Source organism: Cupressus sempervirens, chromosome 6 (assembly GCF_028749045.1).
Source record: "Cupressus sempervirens isolate cs-2001-9-10 chromosome 6, ASM2874904v1, whole genome shotgun sequence".
NCBI classification, from domain to species: domain Eukaryota; kingdom Viridiplantae; phylum Streptophyta; class Pinopsida; order Cupressales; family Cupressaceae; genus Cupressus; species Cupressus sempervirens.
Genome location: NC_143123.1, coordinates 135868140 through 135888799, shown reverse-complemented (window position 1 = coordinate 135888799; position 20660 = coordinate 135868140). Strand labels below are relative to the sequence as shown.

General features: G+C 33.9%; 1 protein-coding gene across 1 annotated transcript; it reads left to right on the top strand.

Moving 5' to 3' along the window:
- The first annotated feature begins 8338 nt into the window (after window positions 1-8338).
- On the top strand, window positions 8339-11571 carry LOC149551592 (beta-glucosidase 18-like). The gene is made up of 13 exons (XM_089789712.1): window positions 8339-8458; window positions 8534-8603; window positions 8693-8751; window positions 8840-8915; window positions 9001-9072; window positions 9246-9333; window positions 9440-9692; window positions 9812-9927; window positions 10512-10729; window positions 10819-10850; window positions 10934-11036; window positions 11118-11226; window positions 11322-11571. The coding sequence occupies exons 1-13, from the start codon at window positions 8339-8341 to the stop codon at window positions 11569-11571; spliced, it is 1566 nt and encodes a 521-aa protein (XP_089645838.1).
- Window positions 11572-20660: the final 9089 nt, after the last annotated feature.

Genomic DNA, 20660 nt, shown 5'->3' with positions numbered 1-20660 from the left:
GGCTCAACAAGTTATTAGGCTCCTAAAGGAATGTAGTGAGATCTAGTGTAGGAACCCCCCCATCCCTCGACTGAAATTGATAGGAAATGAGCATTGGCTTGAGACATGGGACCAATGGTGGCATACTTTTATAATTCCAAAATCTAGGCAAGAAAGGAGATGGTTTGGACCCCTCACAAGTCTTAGATAAAGTTAAATTTCAATGGGTCGACCATGATGGGTAGCACCATTATGGGGGGTATCCTCTAAAAAAACATAGAAAAGTTGATGGCTAATTATTTAGGTAGTTGTGTTGAAGGTTTTAATAATAAAGCTGAAGCAATTATGCTTCTCCAAGGTCTAAGAATGGTGAGAACTCAAGGAGCCACTAAGTTAGTCATAGAGGGGGACTCTATGCTAATCTTCAAAGCTAATAAGGGAGAGGGAAAAGACAATTGGTCAATTAAAATAATTATCAAAGAAATACAAAGGATGATGGAATATTATCAAGATATCTACATAGCACACACACACACACACACACACACACACACACACACACACACACACACACACACACATATGGAAGGAAACAATGTGGTAAATGACCTTGCCAAAGTTGGCCACGATGTCATGCGGTTAGTGGAATGGGATGATGCCAATTTATTGCCATCATCAACTCAAATGGTGATAGAAAGGGAGTTTACCTTCAATAAAGACACATGAAATATCAAATTAGGTGGTAAGTCTCCTTTTTTACATGCAGTCACGGGAATGTGCGGCTCAGTAAGGAGTTTTTTTTGCATGTTTGGATGTTGATTAACATTTATGTTCTGACCATACTGTGAACATTGATGAATGCAAAAAAAGGATGTAGAAGAGGGATTTGACAAAATTTGATTTCATAATTATCATAAAGACAGTTTGGTTAATTCCCACAATTGGTATAGCTGGCAATGATTGTTTACAGATGAAAATGATCTACCCACATGTACTATTTTGGGAGTTTTTTGATTTTTTGGGAAACATTGTAGATTCATGATGACTATGAAATGCCTATTCATTTTCTCCATTATGGCTTGGCATTTTATATTTTGCAACTCCAAAACTTGGTGCAAGGCTATGTCATTGGAGGAGTTGGTTGTGGACCTAGGAAACAATATGGGCACTAGTGACTGCATTAAACTAGTGGGTGTGGAGGAGTGTATTAGCAGCAGTGAAGCAGTGATGGTATACTTGTAGGAAGGGGTATTTTTACCTTATATGGAAGTGGTTAGACACAACAAGGTCATCTTGATGCAATTTTATAAAACTTAGAAGGATAGAAAAGTTACGGTTAATGGCATGAGTTTTGAGGTGAAGAAAACAATGTGAGGGCTGGGGATTTTTTGTTGGATGGTAAGAAATGACAAAGACAAGATGAGGTCAATGAGGAGGCAATTTTGTAGAGATTCTTCAAATCCAAGGAGGAACCAACAAGATTGCATGGCGGGTTTGCGTGGGCTGCCCTCCCTGAGCCTTGGGATACCATTTGCTACACAATTATTAGATACATCACCTTGGAGGACTGCTATTGGGTACTATATTATTATAATTTTCCTATCCTAAATCATTTTAAAAATGTTGACCTTATCTCCTTTTTGTTTCTATTACTACATTCATTGGAGGATAGTATCTTTAAGGCTAAAAGGAAACATGAGGAGGGGAAACCCTTCTACATTATCCACCAGGGCCTAATGAATAAAATTTTCATCCAACACCTAGCTCAAAATCCACTCTCCTACTCAACCCCCTGGCCTCTATAACCCCTCAGACCTCCTTGGACCCTAGCCCTAGCTCTATTCTTAAGAGGCCCAAGATAGGCCATGCCACTGAGGTCAAAAATAATCCTTAGGTTAAAGTTAGCATTATTGAGTCAAACTCATATTCCAAGAAGGGAAATTAGTGTGCTAGGAGAACCAACAAGCATCTCTAGATGGAGAAATTCAAGACACCCCCAAAGTACAAATCCAACTCTAACTCCTTTGATAGTGAGGGGAAACCTGCTAAAAAGAAAAGACACCATCAGTGGTGCTAGAGAATCTAGTCATAAAGATATTGGAGATGATCCCAAGAAATATTTTAATTAATTAATGCAATTCCATATGTTTTCATGTAATATTCCATGTAATAGAATCACTTGTAATGCCTAAAGGCAATAAATGTAAAGTTGTCAAGAAAGTGCAAAATGATACGTTGTAATATTACAAAAAGTGCAAAAAGGGTTAAGAGAATGTAAAAAGTGGGTTAAAATGATGGTTTTGAAGTTGTAAACAACCAATGAGCCTATAAAACCTCATTTTTGCTTGAACCAAATGAGAGCGGAAGGAAACATTCTCATTTGAAACAAATTTGGAGTGATTCTAAGTTGTTGTTTTGATTGTTTTTTTTAGTTTTTGTGTTGGTTCTAGGTCTTGTACAAACATGTACAGCCTAGAAATCATGTAAAATCTATATATTTAGATAGTAGAATGAATAATAATCCTTTTGGTTTTTGGTTTGGAATATTTATGTGGAGAAATGAATGAGTTATGAGCATTTCCATAAAAGTGATTGTTTGCAGATTTTAGATTCCTTTACAACAGTCATGTTGCAGCACTTGGTATTGAAGATTTACAAACTCTAAATGGATTAATTGGAAATATATGTGAATCTAGTTTTATTTCCATTTTGTTTGAGTCATTTTAATTGAGATTTGTGGAACTTATACATTTCTTAGTGAAAACTAGTTTTTCAAAATCTTCAATGGAGTTGAAGGCATAGATTTGCATGCGTGTAATGGTTTATACATTAGAAGATTCAATGGCTTACATTTTTGGAAACTAGATTCCGTAATCCTTATTATGAAATTGGTTTGGGATCAATTTATTTTGTATTATGAAAGATATGGGATGACCTAGGAGGGGTTACAAGTTTTGTTACTAATTTATGACAATACAAATGGGTCTCAGTACAGAGACCATAACTTGTAATCTATTTATTGGATTGGTCTCAGAGTTTGATATGCTCTAGAAAGGCTAATTTGGAAAAAATAATCAAAATTGATTTGAAAGAAACATTTAGAAATAAAGGTTATGAATAATATATTCTTGAATAGAAATTAGACAATGTGAATGGTGAAGTATTGGTAAACTTGTATGGAAAGTGTTTTGTTTTTCCTCATGAGATGTCTAAGAATGGAATTTAGCTCATGTATTTTGATGGGATCAACATGTATCCCAATTATTGGTTTTATTTTTAGGCTCCTCTACATGAAATGGTATTAGAGCTAGAAGCTCTTGAGAGTGTGAAGATTCACACTAGGACCTAACCCTATGTTGGGTTTATTTTAGATTCTTTTTATGAAGTTTTGGTTGCAGATTGGTGCCGGTTCACTCAGCTGAAATGGGTGGACAAGAATGTCTAAAAAGAGGGTAATGAGATATGCTCCAAGGCTAGCGATTGGTCTATTGTGTTTTACCATTAGTCTTGGGGAGAGATGCATGATGGAACTCCCAGGTGAGGGACAGATGCGACATGGATGAGTGGATTGTGCAATAGCTAAAGCACCATTGAAGGCAACCAACATCACTCCATGGATAGGATTCATGGTTGAACAAGATAAAGAAAGAGGAGACATCCATCTAGTGATGAAGACAAAGAGGGAAAAGATTCATTTACAAATTCTCACCAAAGCATTTCCATGGGACATGGAAAATTTTCAACCTCGTGAGTATGGTGCCAGAGCACCTAGTCATAAAGATATTGGAGATGATCCCAAGAAATATTTTAATTATTTAATGTAATTCCATATTTTTTTATGTGATATTATATGTAATGGAATTAATTGTAATAACTAAAGGCAATAAATGTAAAGTTGTCAAGAAAGTACAAAATGATAAGTTGTAATATTGCAAAAAGTGAAAAAGGGTTAACAAAATGTAAAGAGAAGTTGTAAACAACCAATGAGACTATAAGACCTTATGTATGGTCAAACCAAATGAGAGGGGAAGGAAACATTCACATTTGAAACAATTTTGGAGTGATTCTAAGTTGTTGTTTTGATTGTTTTTTCAGTTTTTGTGTTACTTTAAGGTCTTTTACAGACATGTATAGCCTAGAAACCATGTAAAATCTATATATTCAAATAGTAAGATGAATAAGCTTACTTTTGATTTTATTTTGGAATAATTATATGGAGAAATGAATAAGTTATGAGTATTTCTATAAAAGTGGTTGTTTGCATATTTTAGATTCCTTGATAGTAGTCATGTTGCAGCACTTGGTACTAACAAAAATGGAAGATTTACAAAATCTAAATGGATTTATTGGAAATATATGTGGATATAGTTTTATTTCCATTTCGTTTGAGTCATTTTAATTGAGATTTTTGGAATTTATACATTTCTTAGTGAAAACTGGTTTTTCAAAATCTTCAATGGAGTTGTAGGCATAGATTTGCATGTGTATGATGGTTTATACATTGAAAGATTCAATGGCTTACATTTTTGGAAACTAGATTCAATAATCCTTATTATGAAATTGGTTCAGGATCAATTTATTTTGTATTATGAAAGATATCGAATGCCCTAGAAAGGGTTACAAGTTTTGTTATTAATTTATGATAGTAAAAATGGGTCATGTTACAAAGAGCATAACTTGTAATCTATTTATTAGATTGGTCTCAGAGTTTGATATGTTTTATAAGGAATAATTTGGAACAAAAACTCTAAATGGTTTTGAAAGAAACATTTAGAAACAAGAGTTATGAATAAAATATTCTTGAATAAAAATCAGACAATGTGAATGGTGAAGTATTTGTAAACTTTTATTGGAAAGTGTTGTGTTTCGCTTCATGAGATGTCTCTAAGAATTAAATTTATTGCATAGATTATGAAGGGATTAGAATGTATCCCATTTATTGGCTTATTTTTAGGATTCTCTCCATCAACCATGTCATCAAACCTAGTCCCAGCTTTATCAACCCTTCCCATGTCTCAGACACCCTAGAAGCTACCCCAATTCGTAGTGGGGGGGAAGAAATCACTTCTCCTAGGAAGGCTAACCCTAAGGTTACTGGGAAGAAAGACAAACATAGTCACACCAAGATGTAGTTGGAGAGGCTTCAAATGACTATGAGGGCCCTAGCAGATAACCTACCACTATATGCCACAAATTCAAAACCTTGGTGGATTTCTCCACCAAGTTTATCCACTCCACAACCACAACCCTCTACTTCCCATAGGCTAACAAAGAGGAACATGACCTGGGAAAGACTACTAAGACAACCTGATCCATTTATGAGTTCTTGGCAAAGGATTGGCTGAAAACCATCTTGAACAAACTAGTGAAAGTGAAGGAGGAGGATGTGGTGGGGGAAACTTTAGAGGAGAAGAAGAATGGTATCTAGGAGAAGGAAGAGGGCATCTAGCCTGGGTTTTTTTGTGTTTTATTTATGTTTTTATGTTTACGTCTCTAAAATTTACACCCCACAGGGTTTTTTGGACTATGTCGATTAAGGGGACTAATAGCAGTGATGTTTTTAAATGTTGTTGGTTCATTATTCAGTTTCTTATGCATAGTAGTTTAAGGATTGTGGTTAATGATAATTCGGCTCTTAAAGTTTTATGGTTTTTGATGTTTAGAGTTGGTATGGGATAGACTTCTAGGTGGTAACCTCTAACTGGTTCTCAGCCTTATTTGCACTTCAGGGTCAGCCCCCGTCTTTTTGGTTGCTATCAACTACTTCAAAAACTTCATTAAGAACTATATCAATTTATGGTTTTCTTATCAATCGATATTATCAAGCTTGGAAAGGGTAATTTCATCAAAATCCATATCAAACTACTTGATCTTATCAATCAAATAGAGTCATGTCAGTTTCCTTCCATCATGTTTGGACTATCAAGTAATTGACTTCATCAAAACCCATACAAAGTTGATTATCTATTCCTAAAGAAATCATCTTGCTGATTTTAATTAATTTCATTGCACTACATCAAATTGGTTACTTTGTCATATGAAGCATCATTTCTTTTGACATCTTTTCACATTGATCAATTTCATTACTCCAAGTCAAATTCATTTTTTCATAATTACGATCTTTTAGATGTTTAGTTTCATCACTTTACATCAAATCAAATAAGCTAGTTAGCTCTTATTGATCATCATCCAGTGAAGTTCAGAGTGGTTATAGTCAATTATTTTTCAATAAAGTTCATAATTGATAGCTTCAATCTTTAATCGACTAAATCTCATTCAATAATTCTTAGAATTGTCAATCTTTTGAATCAAGAATGGCTTCATCACTCTGTATCAAACTATTTACTGAGTCAACAATGTCATTTTCTTAATCAACATATTTCTCACACATCAATTCAAAGAGAGGCAAATGTAACCACTCTAAAATCGGCTTGCTTAACTTAAGGCATATTTTCCTTGAATCTTAACAAACTCCTCAATTAGGCTAGATTGACTATCTAATTACTTGCATGATTTGTCAAAAGCTTCAAAATCCTTAAATCAAGCATCAAACATCATTAATTGATTGAATTTTTTATTACAACCCCACTTAATTGCATGGCTAAAGTAATTAATTAAAAGACATAAATAAATGCTCCTAATTCCAACTCATCATTGAAAAACAAGTCAAAGTAATTAATTAAAAGACATAAATAAATGCTCCTAATTCCAACTCATCATTAAAAAAAAAAGTCCTTTCTAATGGAACCTATGGGAGCTAATCACATAGATTAACACACATGGATCAACAAACAATCAATGTCAACCACTCATTTTGAGTTAATGTGCAAACTGTTCAATTGATCTCATTTTCTATAAAAGAAATCAATTTCAATCTCAAAGGGTCCATTTGTACTTACATGTTATAGAAATTGTCACACAGTTAGCTTAATATCCATATTTACTTAGTTAATCTTTCAACTGTATAATGGACTAAAACATTTTTACCCATCTTAGTTGCATTGATTGGATGGCAATGGAATTGAGTCTATCATTCTAAGACTTAATTATTACCAGTTAGGATTTGCATTCTGAGAAGAATTTAATGATCTTGATCACTCTTTCTAGATATAGAGCAATATGATACCCTTGTTATGTTTGTTTCAGTTGAATTATTTTACTTTTAATGAAGGACTAACAATCTAATGTCTTATTGAAGTGGTGTGTTACATTTGCATGTACATAATCACATACACATGAACCAATCATATAAATTAAAAAGTCATTAGTCTACTAATTTAAACATTATATTAGTTATATTTCTTAACAAAATAATAATTATTATCTATATTTTCTTGTATATATTAAAATATAAGAACACTACTACAATAAAAAGCTTTAAATTTCTTTTAAGAAATATTTTACAAAAGACTAAAAGTAATGTTCTATACATACATACATACACATATATGTATGTATGCATGTGTATGCAGAAGACTATCTATCTATATATATATTGATACCTCTCCTTTCTTTACATGCATTTGATAAAATCGATATGCTAGTTAGTCTTGAGTGATGCATGAAATATTCATATTTTACAGTAAACAACCAGCTCATTATTGTCAATATATTGATACTTTATCGAAAATGTATCGAACTTAGAAAGTTAATACCTTATGGGCATTATATAAGGTAAAGGCCAATCTCAACTTAAGCGTAAACAATGGTGGCGATTGAACTCTTGCTGCTAAATTATTTGTTTAAAAGCTGGGTGCGCAATCCCAAACACATGTAATGCACGGTACGCAGCTCGCAACAACTCAGATCATACGGCACTCTACATAATATCGTGCAATGCCCCGCCCTTCGATTTCCATGCAACTATCTATACTTAATGAAAAATAGTTTGACTTGTGTCCAAGCATTTTGATAATTTGCTCACAAGGCCAGAAATCGATCTCATTTGAAATTGCTTACACTTCTTTTCTCTCTGTAGATTTTTCTGCTCTAAGAGATTGGACCCTGCCACCTCGTCTGAAGCATGTCTTGTTAAGAAGCTGCAAAGCCTTGTTTCAGGTGGGACATCATTGAACACCGAAGAAATAGCAGATTATATCAAATCTCAGAGAGAAGTCCTTAACACAGATACATTCTGTCAGTAATAACCAAAACGCAGATTGAGAAGATTTAATATGCCCGCAACGATATAAGAGATCCCAAAGAAGTGTTTCTTATTATCTTATCCACCATATTTCTACATTGTTCTGTTATAAAAACATATAACAAACTAAAAATCTCATACCTTGCAATACACATCTTTGGCTTGCAAATTTTGAAGTTTGTGTGCTTGTTTCCAGTCATGAAGGGAAACCCAAATATGTCGAAAGTGGTAATTGTGATTATGATGATGATGGCAACAGTTTTTGGAGATGTGGAGATTGATAGAACAAGCTTTCCTCCCGGATTTATCTTTGGAACCGCCTCTTCTTCCTATCAGGTTCGATTTCCCTTCATTCAAGTTGTAATTGATTAATTTAATTTTTGAATCTTTGAGCTAAACTCGGGATTATAGGTAGAAGGTACTTACATGGAAGATGGAAAGGGCTTGAACAATTGGGATTTTTTCACCCACACTCATCCAGGTTTTGTTAGAAGTTTATTAGTTTAGACTTCATTTTTTCTTATTTTTAGTAGTTTGGAATCATTTTGATGGTTACCATTTATGGCACAGAGAATATCGCTCACAGAAGTAATGGGGATGTAGCTGATGACCATTATCATCGGTACAAGGTATTTAAACACAATTCTACAACTGGTCTCTTTGGCTTTTTGAATAATTCTAGGTTTTTAGTTTAATGAAAACGGCGGTGCAGTACAGGAAGATATTGATTTGATGAGTTCTCTTGGGGTAGACTCCTATCGATTCTCCGTATCCTGGTCTCGCATTCTTCCAGGTATATATCTTCTATGTTATAATTAAATTCATTTAGAGGGATTAATCTTCATGTTATTCATTTGTATTTGATATTTGTGATAAAGCTGGAAGTGGAGCTGTCAATGTGAAGGGAATTGAGTTTTATAATAATCTCATCGACACTCTCCTGTCAAAGGGTATGTTGCTACTGTTATAGAAGCTTCTGGTTTTGGTATTTTTTTATGGAGCAATAAGAGTTTTTCTGTCAATGGATTAATTCTCTTTTTGACTAAAAGTTTGTCATTGCCCACATTTAGGTGTTGTCATATTTTGTAACGAATTTTACTGCATTTATGATTGTTAATTGCAGGCATTAAGCCATTCGTGACGTTGAATCATTATGATGTTCCACAGCAACTAGAGCATTCTTATGGGGGCTGGTTGGATCCCCGCATAGTGTAAGTTGTAACCTATTTCATAACCCATTTCTTAATTTTCCAGAACAAGTAGTTCTGATTTGGTGAGCTATAATATCATAATTAATCCGATATAAGAACATTGCAGAAAGGATTTCGAAGCATTTACAGACGTTTGCTTTGCAGCATTCGGAGACAGAGTGAAGTACTGGGCAACATTCAATGAGCCCAATATGTTTGTCCAGTATGGCTATCTTACAGGAACTTATCCCCCTGCCCGGTGTTCTTGGCCCTTTGGGAATTGTACCGATGGCAATTCGAAAACCGAACCCTACATTGCTGCTCATAATGTCATATTATCACATGCCGCAGCAGTTGATGTCTATAGAACAAAATATCAGGTTAGAAATCATATATTGTTTAGAGGGTGTCCAATGCACAATTCATTCAGCTAGAACTTCTGATGATTTTATATACAATTTGAACATGAGCAGTAATTATTAGTCACGTAAATTTGCAGAACAAGCAGGGAGGATCTATTGGTATAGTAGTACAATCTTCATGGTATGAGCCTCTGAGGAATATACCAGATGACAGAGGAGCCGTCGAGAGATTGTTGGCATTCGACACTGCCTGGTTAGACAACTTCATCCATTTTTACATTACGCTACATTATAAGTAGGAGATATTTTTCACAGCAAGCCAAATTGTGATATTGCTCTCAGGATTTAACTCTGTAGTTTTCTAAGTCAAACTTATTGATCCATGTTTCAAGAGTAGTGGTTCAGAGGAATTTATCTCTCGTGTAAGACTAAACTGAACACTTAGCAATCATTAGATCTAGGTGATTCTCAAGGAGGTGAAGCACTGGAAAGTAACCCATCTCTCATGAGAATAAATGGAACACTTCGCACTCATTAGATCTAAGTTATGTTCACACTTCCCAGTGCTTCACTTCTGCGAGCATCACCTAGATCTAATGAGTGCTAAGTGTTCAGTTTATTCTCATGAGAGATGGGTTACTTTTTAGCACTTCTCTGTGAGCATCACCTAGATCTAATGAGTGCAATCAGTTTGACTCAAAAAACTACACTTTAAAATCCTGATTGCAATATCACATTTTGACTACATTGCTCCCTTTCAAGTACAAACTTGCCTTAGTCTGTTATTGATTGAGGCTTGCATCTATAAACTTTTGGTCGATTGCATTTGTTTAGCAGGTTTCTAGACCCAATTGTTTATGGGGATTATCCTCCTGAAATGCGCCAAATGTTAGGTAGGCGTCTGCCTACATTCTCCAGAGAAATGATAGAGAAAGTAAAGGGTTCATATGATTTTATCGGCATAAACCATTACACCACAATGTACGCCAAGGATTGCATCTTCTCGTTGTGTTTGAAAATACAGTATTTTCCAGAAGCACTAGTCTATATGACTGGTAAGACGGCTCATCAAAACATTAAAGTTAATTTTATTGAAAAAACTTTTCTTGGCAACGATTCTTATTTGGCCCTGAGTCGATTGCAGGTGAGAGAGATGGAGTACCCATAGGCGAGCCGGTATGTGTTATTTTCAACTTTTAATATTTATCTTTTTTTCCTTTTCTCTTATAATGATTATCATTAATTTGGCATGATGTCAGACAGGCATGAAGGGATTTTTTGTTGTGCCATATGGAATAGAGAAAATTGTAATGTACGTCAAAGAAAGATATAACAATCCTGTAATTATCATAACAGAAAATGGTAAGTGTATGAATCCATTTGTTCCATTAACTCAATTAACAATTATTTAACTTGTTACAATAACAATGGAAGTTCACATAGGTTATGCTCAACAAGATCATCTGTCGGCCCCATTGGAGGATGCTTTAAATGATGATCGAAGAGTCAACCAAATGCAAAGCTATCTGACATATTTGGCATCTGCAATACGGTGTGTATAATAAGTTCTCATAACAGTTGGTGTTCTAACACTGGGCAATACTTTACCTTGATTGATATTTTCTGGATTGAATGTTTTATTTGCAGAAAAGGAGCGAACGTGAAGGGATATTATGTGTGGTCGATAATGGACAATTTTGAATGGTTGCATGGCTACACTAAACGCTTTGGGCTTTTCTATGTTGATTACGCCACTCTGAAGCGAATTCCAAAGCTATCTGCAACGTGGTATAAGAAATTTCTTAACAGAAAACGTGAATCACACAACATTCCACAAGTTGTGGGAAGAACCAACAAATTGAAGCATCTTTCCTCTAATCAAGCAGAAGCCATATAAAATGAAAATACCAGCGTACACCAAGTTATTATTAACAATATTATTGTAACTTAAATTATTGAATAATTCTGAGTGTAAGGTTCCGATATCATAAGGGATGAGGTCGGAATTGTACCCCAGGTGATTTTGACGTCATGTATGCCTCTCAATTCTTGGCTTTAAGCCGAAGAGGTTGCGGGCACCAATGAGCCCGTATCAGGTTCCTAAATAGTCTATGTGGTGGCCTTAAATGGTTGGTAGCTTGTAGGCTTCGTATCTCTATAATTATATATCAATTTTTTAATCCACAATAAATATGATATATTGGAGGTAATGACAGTTTTTTTTTGGAGTGAGTTTGAGGCCGACAATCTTATTCTATTATCTAATTAGCAACATAATGTCATTTCATTACACAAAATTGTGTGATTAAAACAATCAAGCTAATCATTCTTACGTCTAAATTTATTTGCTTGATCTGAGTGTCTAAAATAGAAGAATATTTTTCTATAAAATCAAATATTATTTTTAGACATGCTAATATTTTAAAATTAGATTATTTATGCATGAGATCTTACAAACAAAAGCTTTATAACTAAATTAATATATGTTGTATTTACTATTTACTATTAATAAGATTGAGGAATAGAGAAGTATTTATAAATTATAGACATCCAAACTTAATAAAGCATGTACTTGTGACATATGTATTGAATTACAAATTACAAATTTAATTGTTTAATAAAAAAAAAAAGTTTTTGGTAATGAAGGAAGGGAAAGGCTTGTGAACCCGAAGAACAAACAAATTTATAGATTTTGAGCACTTCATTGGGCCATAACAACCAAGTAGTAGGCCAAAGCATCATAAAATAACATGATAACCTCTACCTTTTAGAAAAATTTATCAAAAACAACAAAAAGTATAATCAACCAAACTATACTATGAACCTTCACAATATAAACATAGAATACATTGTTCAAGGGCATCATATATCTTAACTAGCCTAACATCTTGCTTATACAATAACTAGACCAACACTTAAGATAAAGCATTATAAATTTTATATAGAAAAAAATATTTATATAATAGTTATCAAACATTAAAAAATACTTAAGTTCAAAGTCACCTTAATAACATCAACAATACTGGACCTAGAGAGAACCAAAAAGAGAAAAACCCAATAAACAACTAAACTATCAAGCCTTCTTGATAGCATTCCAATCTTTTTCTAGTTGATAAAGCTCATTCTTCTAGTGGGTGATATCTACTATTCCATGGTCCTCCTCCTTGTTGTCCTTTCTTGCTTCCCTATCCCTTTTCTTCTTGCTCTTGCAAGTGATGACACTAAAAAAGTGTTTTCTCTAGAAGCTTGTGCTAGATTTGTAGGGGGTCAAGGCCATAACACCCAACTCAATGTTGGTGACTGCCTCTTTGTACATTTTATACAAAGAAGCAACTTTACTTTGTAGAAGCTCAATCCAACTAGTGAGTTTATTTTCATCTCATTAATCATGTCATGCAACATTTCTATATTGGTTTTCCCCTTGTCTGGTTTGTCCTCATTATTATTCAAATTCTCTTATTTTTTATCATCATCCTTGTTGAGAATAACCTGACCAAGGGTTTCCACACCCAAATCAACCTCAATCTACACCTCCTGCTCTTCTATTTACATATCTTCCTCCTCATCTTTTGCATATTTTAGTTTCTATGTCCTCACAATCCTCTAACACCTCATTTTCTACTTCCAAGAACTTTCTTTCATCTTCAACAATTTTTGTATCTTTTTGTTGTCCTCCCTCATATTCAATTCCTTCTTCCTACATAATCATTGAGTCCTCCTTTCCACTGAGCTGGAATCTTGGTTCTTCCTTGATGCCTTATGGAGATCTTCTTGACCAACCTCTTCCTTAGACCCCTATTTATATATGTAAATGTAACAATTTTGTTGTAGGAATTTTTTTGAGGGTTTTGGGTGAGGTTTCTTGCAAAAGGGATTCCTCAAGGGACAGAGCTTTAGGGTTCTCATTTTTAGGGCTTGAAGGTTCCACATTACTTTCTTTTTCAATAGAGGAGTTAAGTTCCACAATGCTAACATTTTGAGCCTAGGGGTTATCCTTCAAGAGAGTAAGTTAATTTCCTCAATCTTAACAAAGGTGTTGGTACTTGCATCCTCTTTCTTAAAGGTCAAGCTTCCACTAAAAGTAGGGAAATGGGAGAACATATGATGGTTGACAGATAATATAAGTCCTTGGTGGAGTGAGGGATTATCACCACTAGAAGTACTCCCTCTTAGAGAAGGCAATAGAAAAAAATGACACATTTATCTTTTTCCCATTATGCAAGAAATTTAGAAACAAAAAGTAGTAAGCATGGTAAAGGTTAAAACACCCTTCACAAGTAAATTATTTCATAACCGAGAGACAAACAATAGAAAACGGTGAAGGAAGAGTGAATCTATCATACCAATTTTAGGACTTGAATCTTTTAGCTTTCTCATTCGCCTTGAAGATTTTTTTTTTTGTAAATGTTGTATCTTGTCAAGATCTTACATTCAACAAGGTCTCCTTCATAGTTTAGACCAATAGGTTCAACTATTAATTCTGGAGTTACCACAAACTAGATGTTTCCAATTGTAAACATGCCCTTATGCTAGGAATTGGAAAATCTAGAAGATAATTCACAATTGAAACCTCTCATGGCATCAATGTAGCAACCCAACTCAACATTTTGGAAATAATTCCATATTCACAAGTTTTTCTTTAGTTCACAATCTTCCCTTGAATCTACCTTCTTCAATGGACCTCGCATGATTCTAATTTTACCTATGACCCCTTTCGACACATTTCATGATAACATATGTCCCTAGGGGTCCTAAGACCCCTAGGGACTTATTTCATTTGTTCATATGGGTTGAAAGGGATCATAGAATAACCTATGACCCCTTTTAACACATTTCATGACAATGTATGTCCCTAGGGGTCCTAGGACCCCTAGGGACCTATCTCATTTGTTCATATGGGTTGAAAGGGATCATAGGATAACTTATGACCCCTTTCAACATATTTCATGACGACATATGTCCCTAGGGGTCCTAGGGCCCCTAGGGAGCTATATTATTTATTCATATGAGTTGAAAGGGGTAATAGGATAACTTTGACCCCTTTTGACTCATTAGAATGAATATAATATGTCCCTAGTGTAAGAATTATTTAGACTAACTAAGAGGGGGGGTGGGGCTGAATCATTTATCCTTACGTCCATATGCACCAATTAAACTTTTCAACTCTTCAAATAACTTAGTTCTCATATCTAATCCACTCAGTCTCTATAACAACTTATTAGTAATACAAACTTATAGTCCACTATTCCAATAATAACAAACCTACAAAATGTAAAACATTAATAGTAAAACATCTCAAAAAGAATCCACACAAGTAAGACACTAGGATTTAACATGGAAACCCAATTTTGGAAAAACCACCAACATGTCACCAATTTTCCATTATTCTGAAATGAGCTATGTGAGAAGTCAAAACTATTAAAGGTTACAATACACACTGTTAGGTGTGACCCTGTTAAAGGATTTAATCATCTTGTTAGGAGTGGCCTTGTTAGAGGACTTAAGAACATTCCATTAGAATGTGACCTTGATTAAAGAGTTTACAGATGACTATAAGGTCAACCTTGATTAAAATATTTTAACTAATACAATGGTTAGCAAATAATACAACTATCTTTTCCACTTAGTGTTATCATTAAACAACACATTATCTTGTCAAAGTTTCAACTGATCAAATGCCCATTGTAATTCCTCATAACTCAACCTTTCCACTAGGTCCTCTTGCTATCTCTTCTTTTCAAATCCTCTTTATCAATCATCTTGATATGGCACTCTACTCAGGTAGAAACTATCGTACCAATAAGATTTGACCTCAATGACAATATAACAATAATTCCAATCATAGTTTCCAACAATCTCCCTATTTGGCACTAATGAAAACACCTCAAGTTTCCATGTAATCCAAAACACTTGACTTACTTGAACCATATCCCTTTGTGTTTAGTATCATATTTTCATAAATATCCTTAGTTTCATTATTTCTCATCTTAGTAGCCAAAAGTATCTCTGATTATCTTCCATTTAGTTTCATTCTAATTCTCATTCATGTAGCTCTAATATGCAACACCTCTTGTTATAGCACCTATCTAGTTATAACATCTTATAGACTCTATCTATTCACATAGACTCTATCTATCATATCAAAATAAAGATATCCCTCTCTAATATACATCTTCTAAACTTCAACGCTATTGTTGGATGTAAATAGCTATGTATGCTCTTCTCCCTCTTTACTTCTTCATAAGGTAATTGCATAATCTTCTTCTTTACTCATGTTCCCATGGTAAATGTGTACTCTCCTTCTTTCTGCACTAAATTGATGGTAACTACATAATATCTCTCTCTTTAACAATAATGCCAAAGATACTTCACTATCATTAGTATACTTTGTCTCATACATCTTCAACATGTAGATCTGTCCTAGTTATTTCTTTGAACTAAATTCTTCTTCCGTCATCTTTCTTATGATTATTTCAACATCTTGTGCTTCTTTCCTCACTACTTTAGGCAAGCCCTAAAATGTGACCTTCTACATCAACTTGTAAGATATTTTGATCAAAATATTTGATGTAGGGCTCCATCTCAACTTAAGATTCCTTGATTAGGGAATCACTCACTAATTTACCTCTTAGATATTCATGTGCATCCTTACATAAAGCTTTTGTGAATATATCATCTATTCATTCCTTTGTATTCACATATTCCAATCTAACTTCTTTTTCTTGTACCAACTCTCTCAAGTAATGATACTTGATAGAAATATGCTTGGTCTTAGTATTCATCACATGATTTTAGATATGTTTATAGCACTTGTGTTGTCATAGAATATAACAACAAGTTAAATGATCTATTTCTTCATTCCTTTTAACAATTGCTTGATCCACACTATGTTAGAACAATTAACTACTACAACTACATATTCAACTTTTGTTGTAGATTGGGGGATACAATTTTTCTTCTTGCATGGCCATGAAACTAGTCTCTTTCCTAGAAAGAAAGCTCCACCACTTGTACTATTTCTTTCATCAACATTTCCTTCCCAATCTACATCAGTATATTTTTTTGTTGAAACTTATCATTCTTCTAGCAATACAATCCTTCATCCTATGTCCCTTTTAGATATCTCTAGATTCTTTTCACAACCATCATATGATTCTCTTTACGATTTGTAGAAAATCTCGCACCAATCCCAATTGCTAGTGCAACATCTGGTATTTTATGAACAATATATTGTAACTTGTCAATCATTGATCTATATAAGGTTTGGTTCGCATCAGTAGAATCATCATTCTTTGAAAGTTTATATCTAGTAGTCATGGGTGCTCCAGTTGGTCTTGAGACTTCCATACCAAAGTTTTTGAGTATCTCCTTGATATATTTTGATTGAATAATGTAGATACATTTCTTAATTTGATATGCTTGCCAACCAACAAAGAATATGATGTCTCCAACCATAGACATCTCAAAATCTTACCACATTTGATCTACAAATGACTTACACAATGCATCCTTTCCTCCAGATATAATATCATCAACAAATATCTTAGCCAAAAGTGTCCCTTTTTCAGATTCGCTCTTCAAATATAGATTTACATTATCATTTGTCCCTACAAAACTAATTTTCACCATATATGTGTGCAAACTTTCATACCATATTCTAGCCTGGGCTTGTTTCAATCCATGCAAATCTTTGTGGAAGTTGCATACCATATCACTTTTGTTTGGGTCAAACAATCCTTTGAAGTTTTTTTAATTTAGACTTCCTCTTCCAAAATTTCTTTTAAAAGTGTAGACTTGATATCCATTTGGTACACTTTGAATCTAACACAAGGAGGGAAAGAATAACTAGGACCAAAGACACACCCAACAATCCAAACCAACCTTGCAAAGTTAACACAATGCAAGCAACAAAGAGAACAACAATACAGAGAGTAAAAAATATTCTTTTATTGATTCATCAAATGATCAACATACATGCCCAGCTGTAAGGCCTTTTGGGTTATGGCCAAGTACAAAATACTTTCAAAATCTAAGATCTAGCTTCAAATTTGCACATCTAGACACATATGCCATGAACTTTCCAAACCTTCTAGTTCTCTAACTACTCCAAAATTGCTTTCTAGTTCTCCCTAACTCTAAGCCTAAACACCCTATTTATACTTGCCAAAATAGCTCATAGAATATTCTAGATCATTACATAATAAAAAAGGTCGACCCAAAAATAGTTTGGACACATCCCAAGACAAAATTTTATCATAAAAATTGCGATCAAAATTAATCTTGTAAGTTAGCTCATAGAAAACTTGTCCAAAATGCTAACACTCAGCATCAACAGGAACACTTGGCACATGAAGGGTCACTCAGTACACACTAGGTAACTCGACACATGAAGGATAGCTCAACACAAACTATGGAACTTGGTACACATTACAAAGTGAGATGGGATGACACACTAATCCGAGTGTTAACATAACATGGGATAATTTCAACTCAACTTATACTAAGAAATTACTAGCACTCGACAATTGTTGCAACTCGGCAATGACTATAACTTGGCAACAACTAGTAGAATGAACACAAATGATTAGGATAACACATCAACCCAAGGTGTTCTGGCATTAGAAAACCAAGGTAGAAATAAATGATTTTCCTAAATCATGCAAGTGTCACAACCTGAGCTAAATCCAACTCAAATTTAGAAATCCATGTAGCATCTTCAACTAGTCTGTTCTTCCACTTCACCAAATATTCATAGTATTATTTTCCTCTTGTGCTTTTACTAACTCTCTAATCCAATATCTATTCAACTCTTCAATCTACTTCTTAGGATAATCACCAGGTATGAAAACTTCATCATCTGACTCATGATACTTATACAGATCAACAACATTGAATATAGGATATATATCCATGTCATCAGGTAAATCAACTTAATAAGAATTTCCACTATCAAAATTCTTCAAGATCTTACAAGGTCCAAACTTCTTCATCTTCAACTTATTGTATGTTCCAACTAGAAATCTTCCTTTCTTCAAATGAACCATCACCTCATTGCCAACTTCAAAAACATGATGTCTTCTAGATTTAACAACATTTTCCTTGTACTTCTGATTACTTTATTCCAACTTTAGCTTCACCTCCTTATGTAAAGACTCCATAAAATCATAAAATTCTTCTCCTGTGGTACTTCTCTTCTCACCAGCAACATCCCTTAAATTTGATACTCCTCTAGGGTTCATTCCAGTAACAATTTCAAAAGGTGTCTTTCCTATACTTCTATTCACAAAATTATTATATGCAAATTCAGCTTATGCCAATGCCATCTCCCAATCACATTTTTCATCTCCAACTAAGCATCTTAACAAATTACCCAAGCTTCTATCCATCAGTCTACAGATGGAATGTAGAACTAAACTTCATCTTAGTACCCATCTTCTTCCACAAAGCTCTCCAAAAATAACCAACAAACTTACTATCTCTATCAGAAATAATACTTCTTTGTAATCCATGCAATCAAACAATCTCTTTGAAGAAAAGTTTAGCAACATGCTCAGCATCTAATGTCTTCTTACATGGTATAAAATGAGCCATCTTATAGAATCTATCCACAACAACAAATATAAAATCATACCCCTTTTCTATTTTAGGCAATCTAAGAACAAAATCCATACTAATGTCACTCCAAGGTTTCTCATGAATAAAAATAGGTGTATACAATCTAGTATTCTAACTTACTCCTTTTCCAACTTGACAAACTCCATAAGACCTTACAAATTTTTGAATATCCTTATACATCTATGGCTGATGATACTTCTCCTTTAGCAAACTCAATGTCTTATCAATTCTAAAATGTCCAACCAATCCACCACTATGCTTTTCTTTAATCAAATTCACTCTCATAGAACTTCTAGGGATACATAAATGAATACCTTTTAAAAACATACCTTCTTGAATGAAATATTCATCATACTTATTGCTGTGATCTATCAGATTTGGTGCTCTACACTCTCTCCATGCCTCAAAAAAATTGGGATCAGTATCATACAACTCTTTCATCTCATCAAAACCAAGAACTTCAACCTTCATTTTAGTCAACAAAGAATGTCTTCTACTTAATGCATCAACAACTTTATTACTAACTCCACTCTTATGCTTAATCACAAATGTAAAACTCTACAAATACTCAACCCACTTCATATGTCTAATTCAATTTATGTTGACTTCCCAAGTATTGTAAATCTTTATGATAAGTATACAATACAAACTCCTTAGGAACCACATAATGTCTCCACTTCTTCAAAGCTTGAACAATAGCATAAAACTCTTGATCATACAATAATAATTCCTTTTAGCATCATTCAACTTCTCACTAAAGAAAGAAATAGGTTTACCTTCTTGAATTAATACAACTCTTATTACACTATCACTTGCATCACATTCAACTTGAAATGCTTTATTATTCAACCAAGCAAAGCCAATATGGGTAACTCAAAAACCTTTTGTTTCAAAGTCTCAAAACTCTTATCAACTCCATGGGTCCACTTGAATTCCCTATTATCTCCTCTCATTGTCTCTGTCATAGCATTACAAACAACATTAAAATTCTTTATAAACTTTCTGTAAAAACTAACCAAACCATGAAATCATCTTTCCTCACCCACATTCTTAGGTGTAGGCCATTGCAAAATTGTTTTAACCTTCTTAGGATCCATTCTCAAACCATCAACTAAAATCACAAATCCCAAATACACGATCTCCTCTTGCACAGAAGAATACTTTTCTAGATTAGTCATCAACTTCTCCTCTTTCAACTTCTACAATATCATCCAAATAAACAATCACAAACTTACCCAAAAATCTTTTTAGAACTTCATTCATCAACCTCATGAAAGTACTAGGTGCACTAGTCAAACCAAAAGGCATAACTAACCATTCATACAAACCATCTTTTGTCTTGAAAGTAGTCTTCCATTCATCACCTTCTCT

Coding starts and splice junctions, on each gene's coding strand:
- LOC149551592 (XM_089789712.1), top strand. CDS start 8,339: ATGTCGAAAGTGGTAATTGTGATTATGATGATGATGGCAACAGTTTTT. Junction 8,604..8,692: donor TTTCACCCACACTCATCCAG/GTTTTGTTAGAA, acceptor TTTATGGCACAG/AGAATATCGCTCACAGAAGT. Junction 9,334..9,439: donor TGGTTGGATCCCCGCATAGT/GTAAGTTGTAAC, acceptor AGAACATTGCAG/AAAGGATTTCGAAGCATTTA.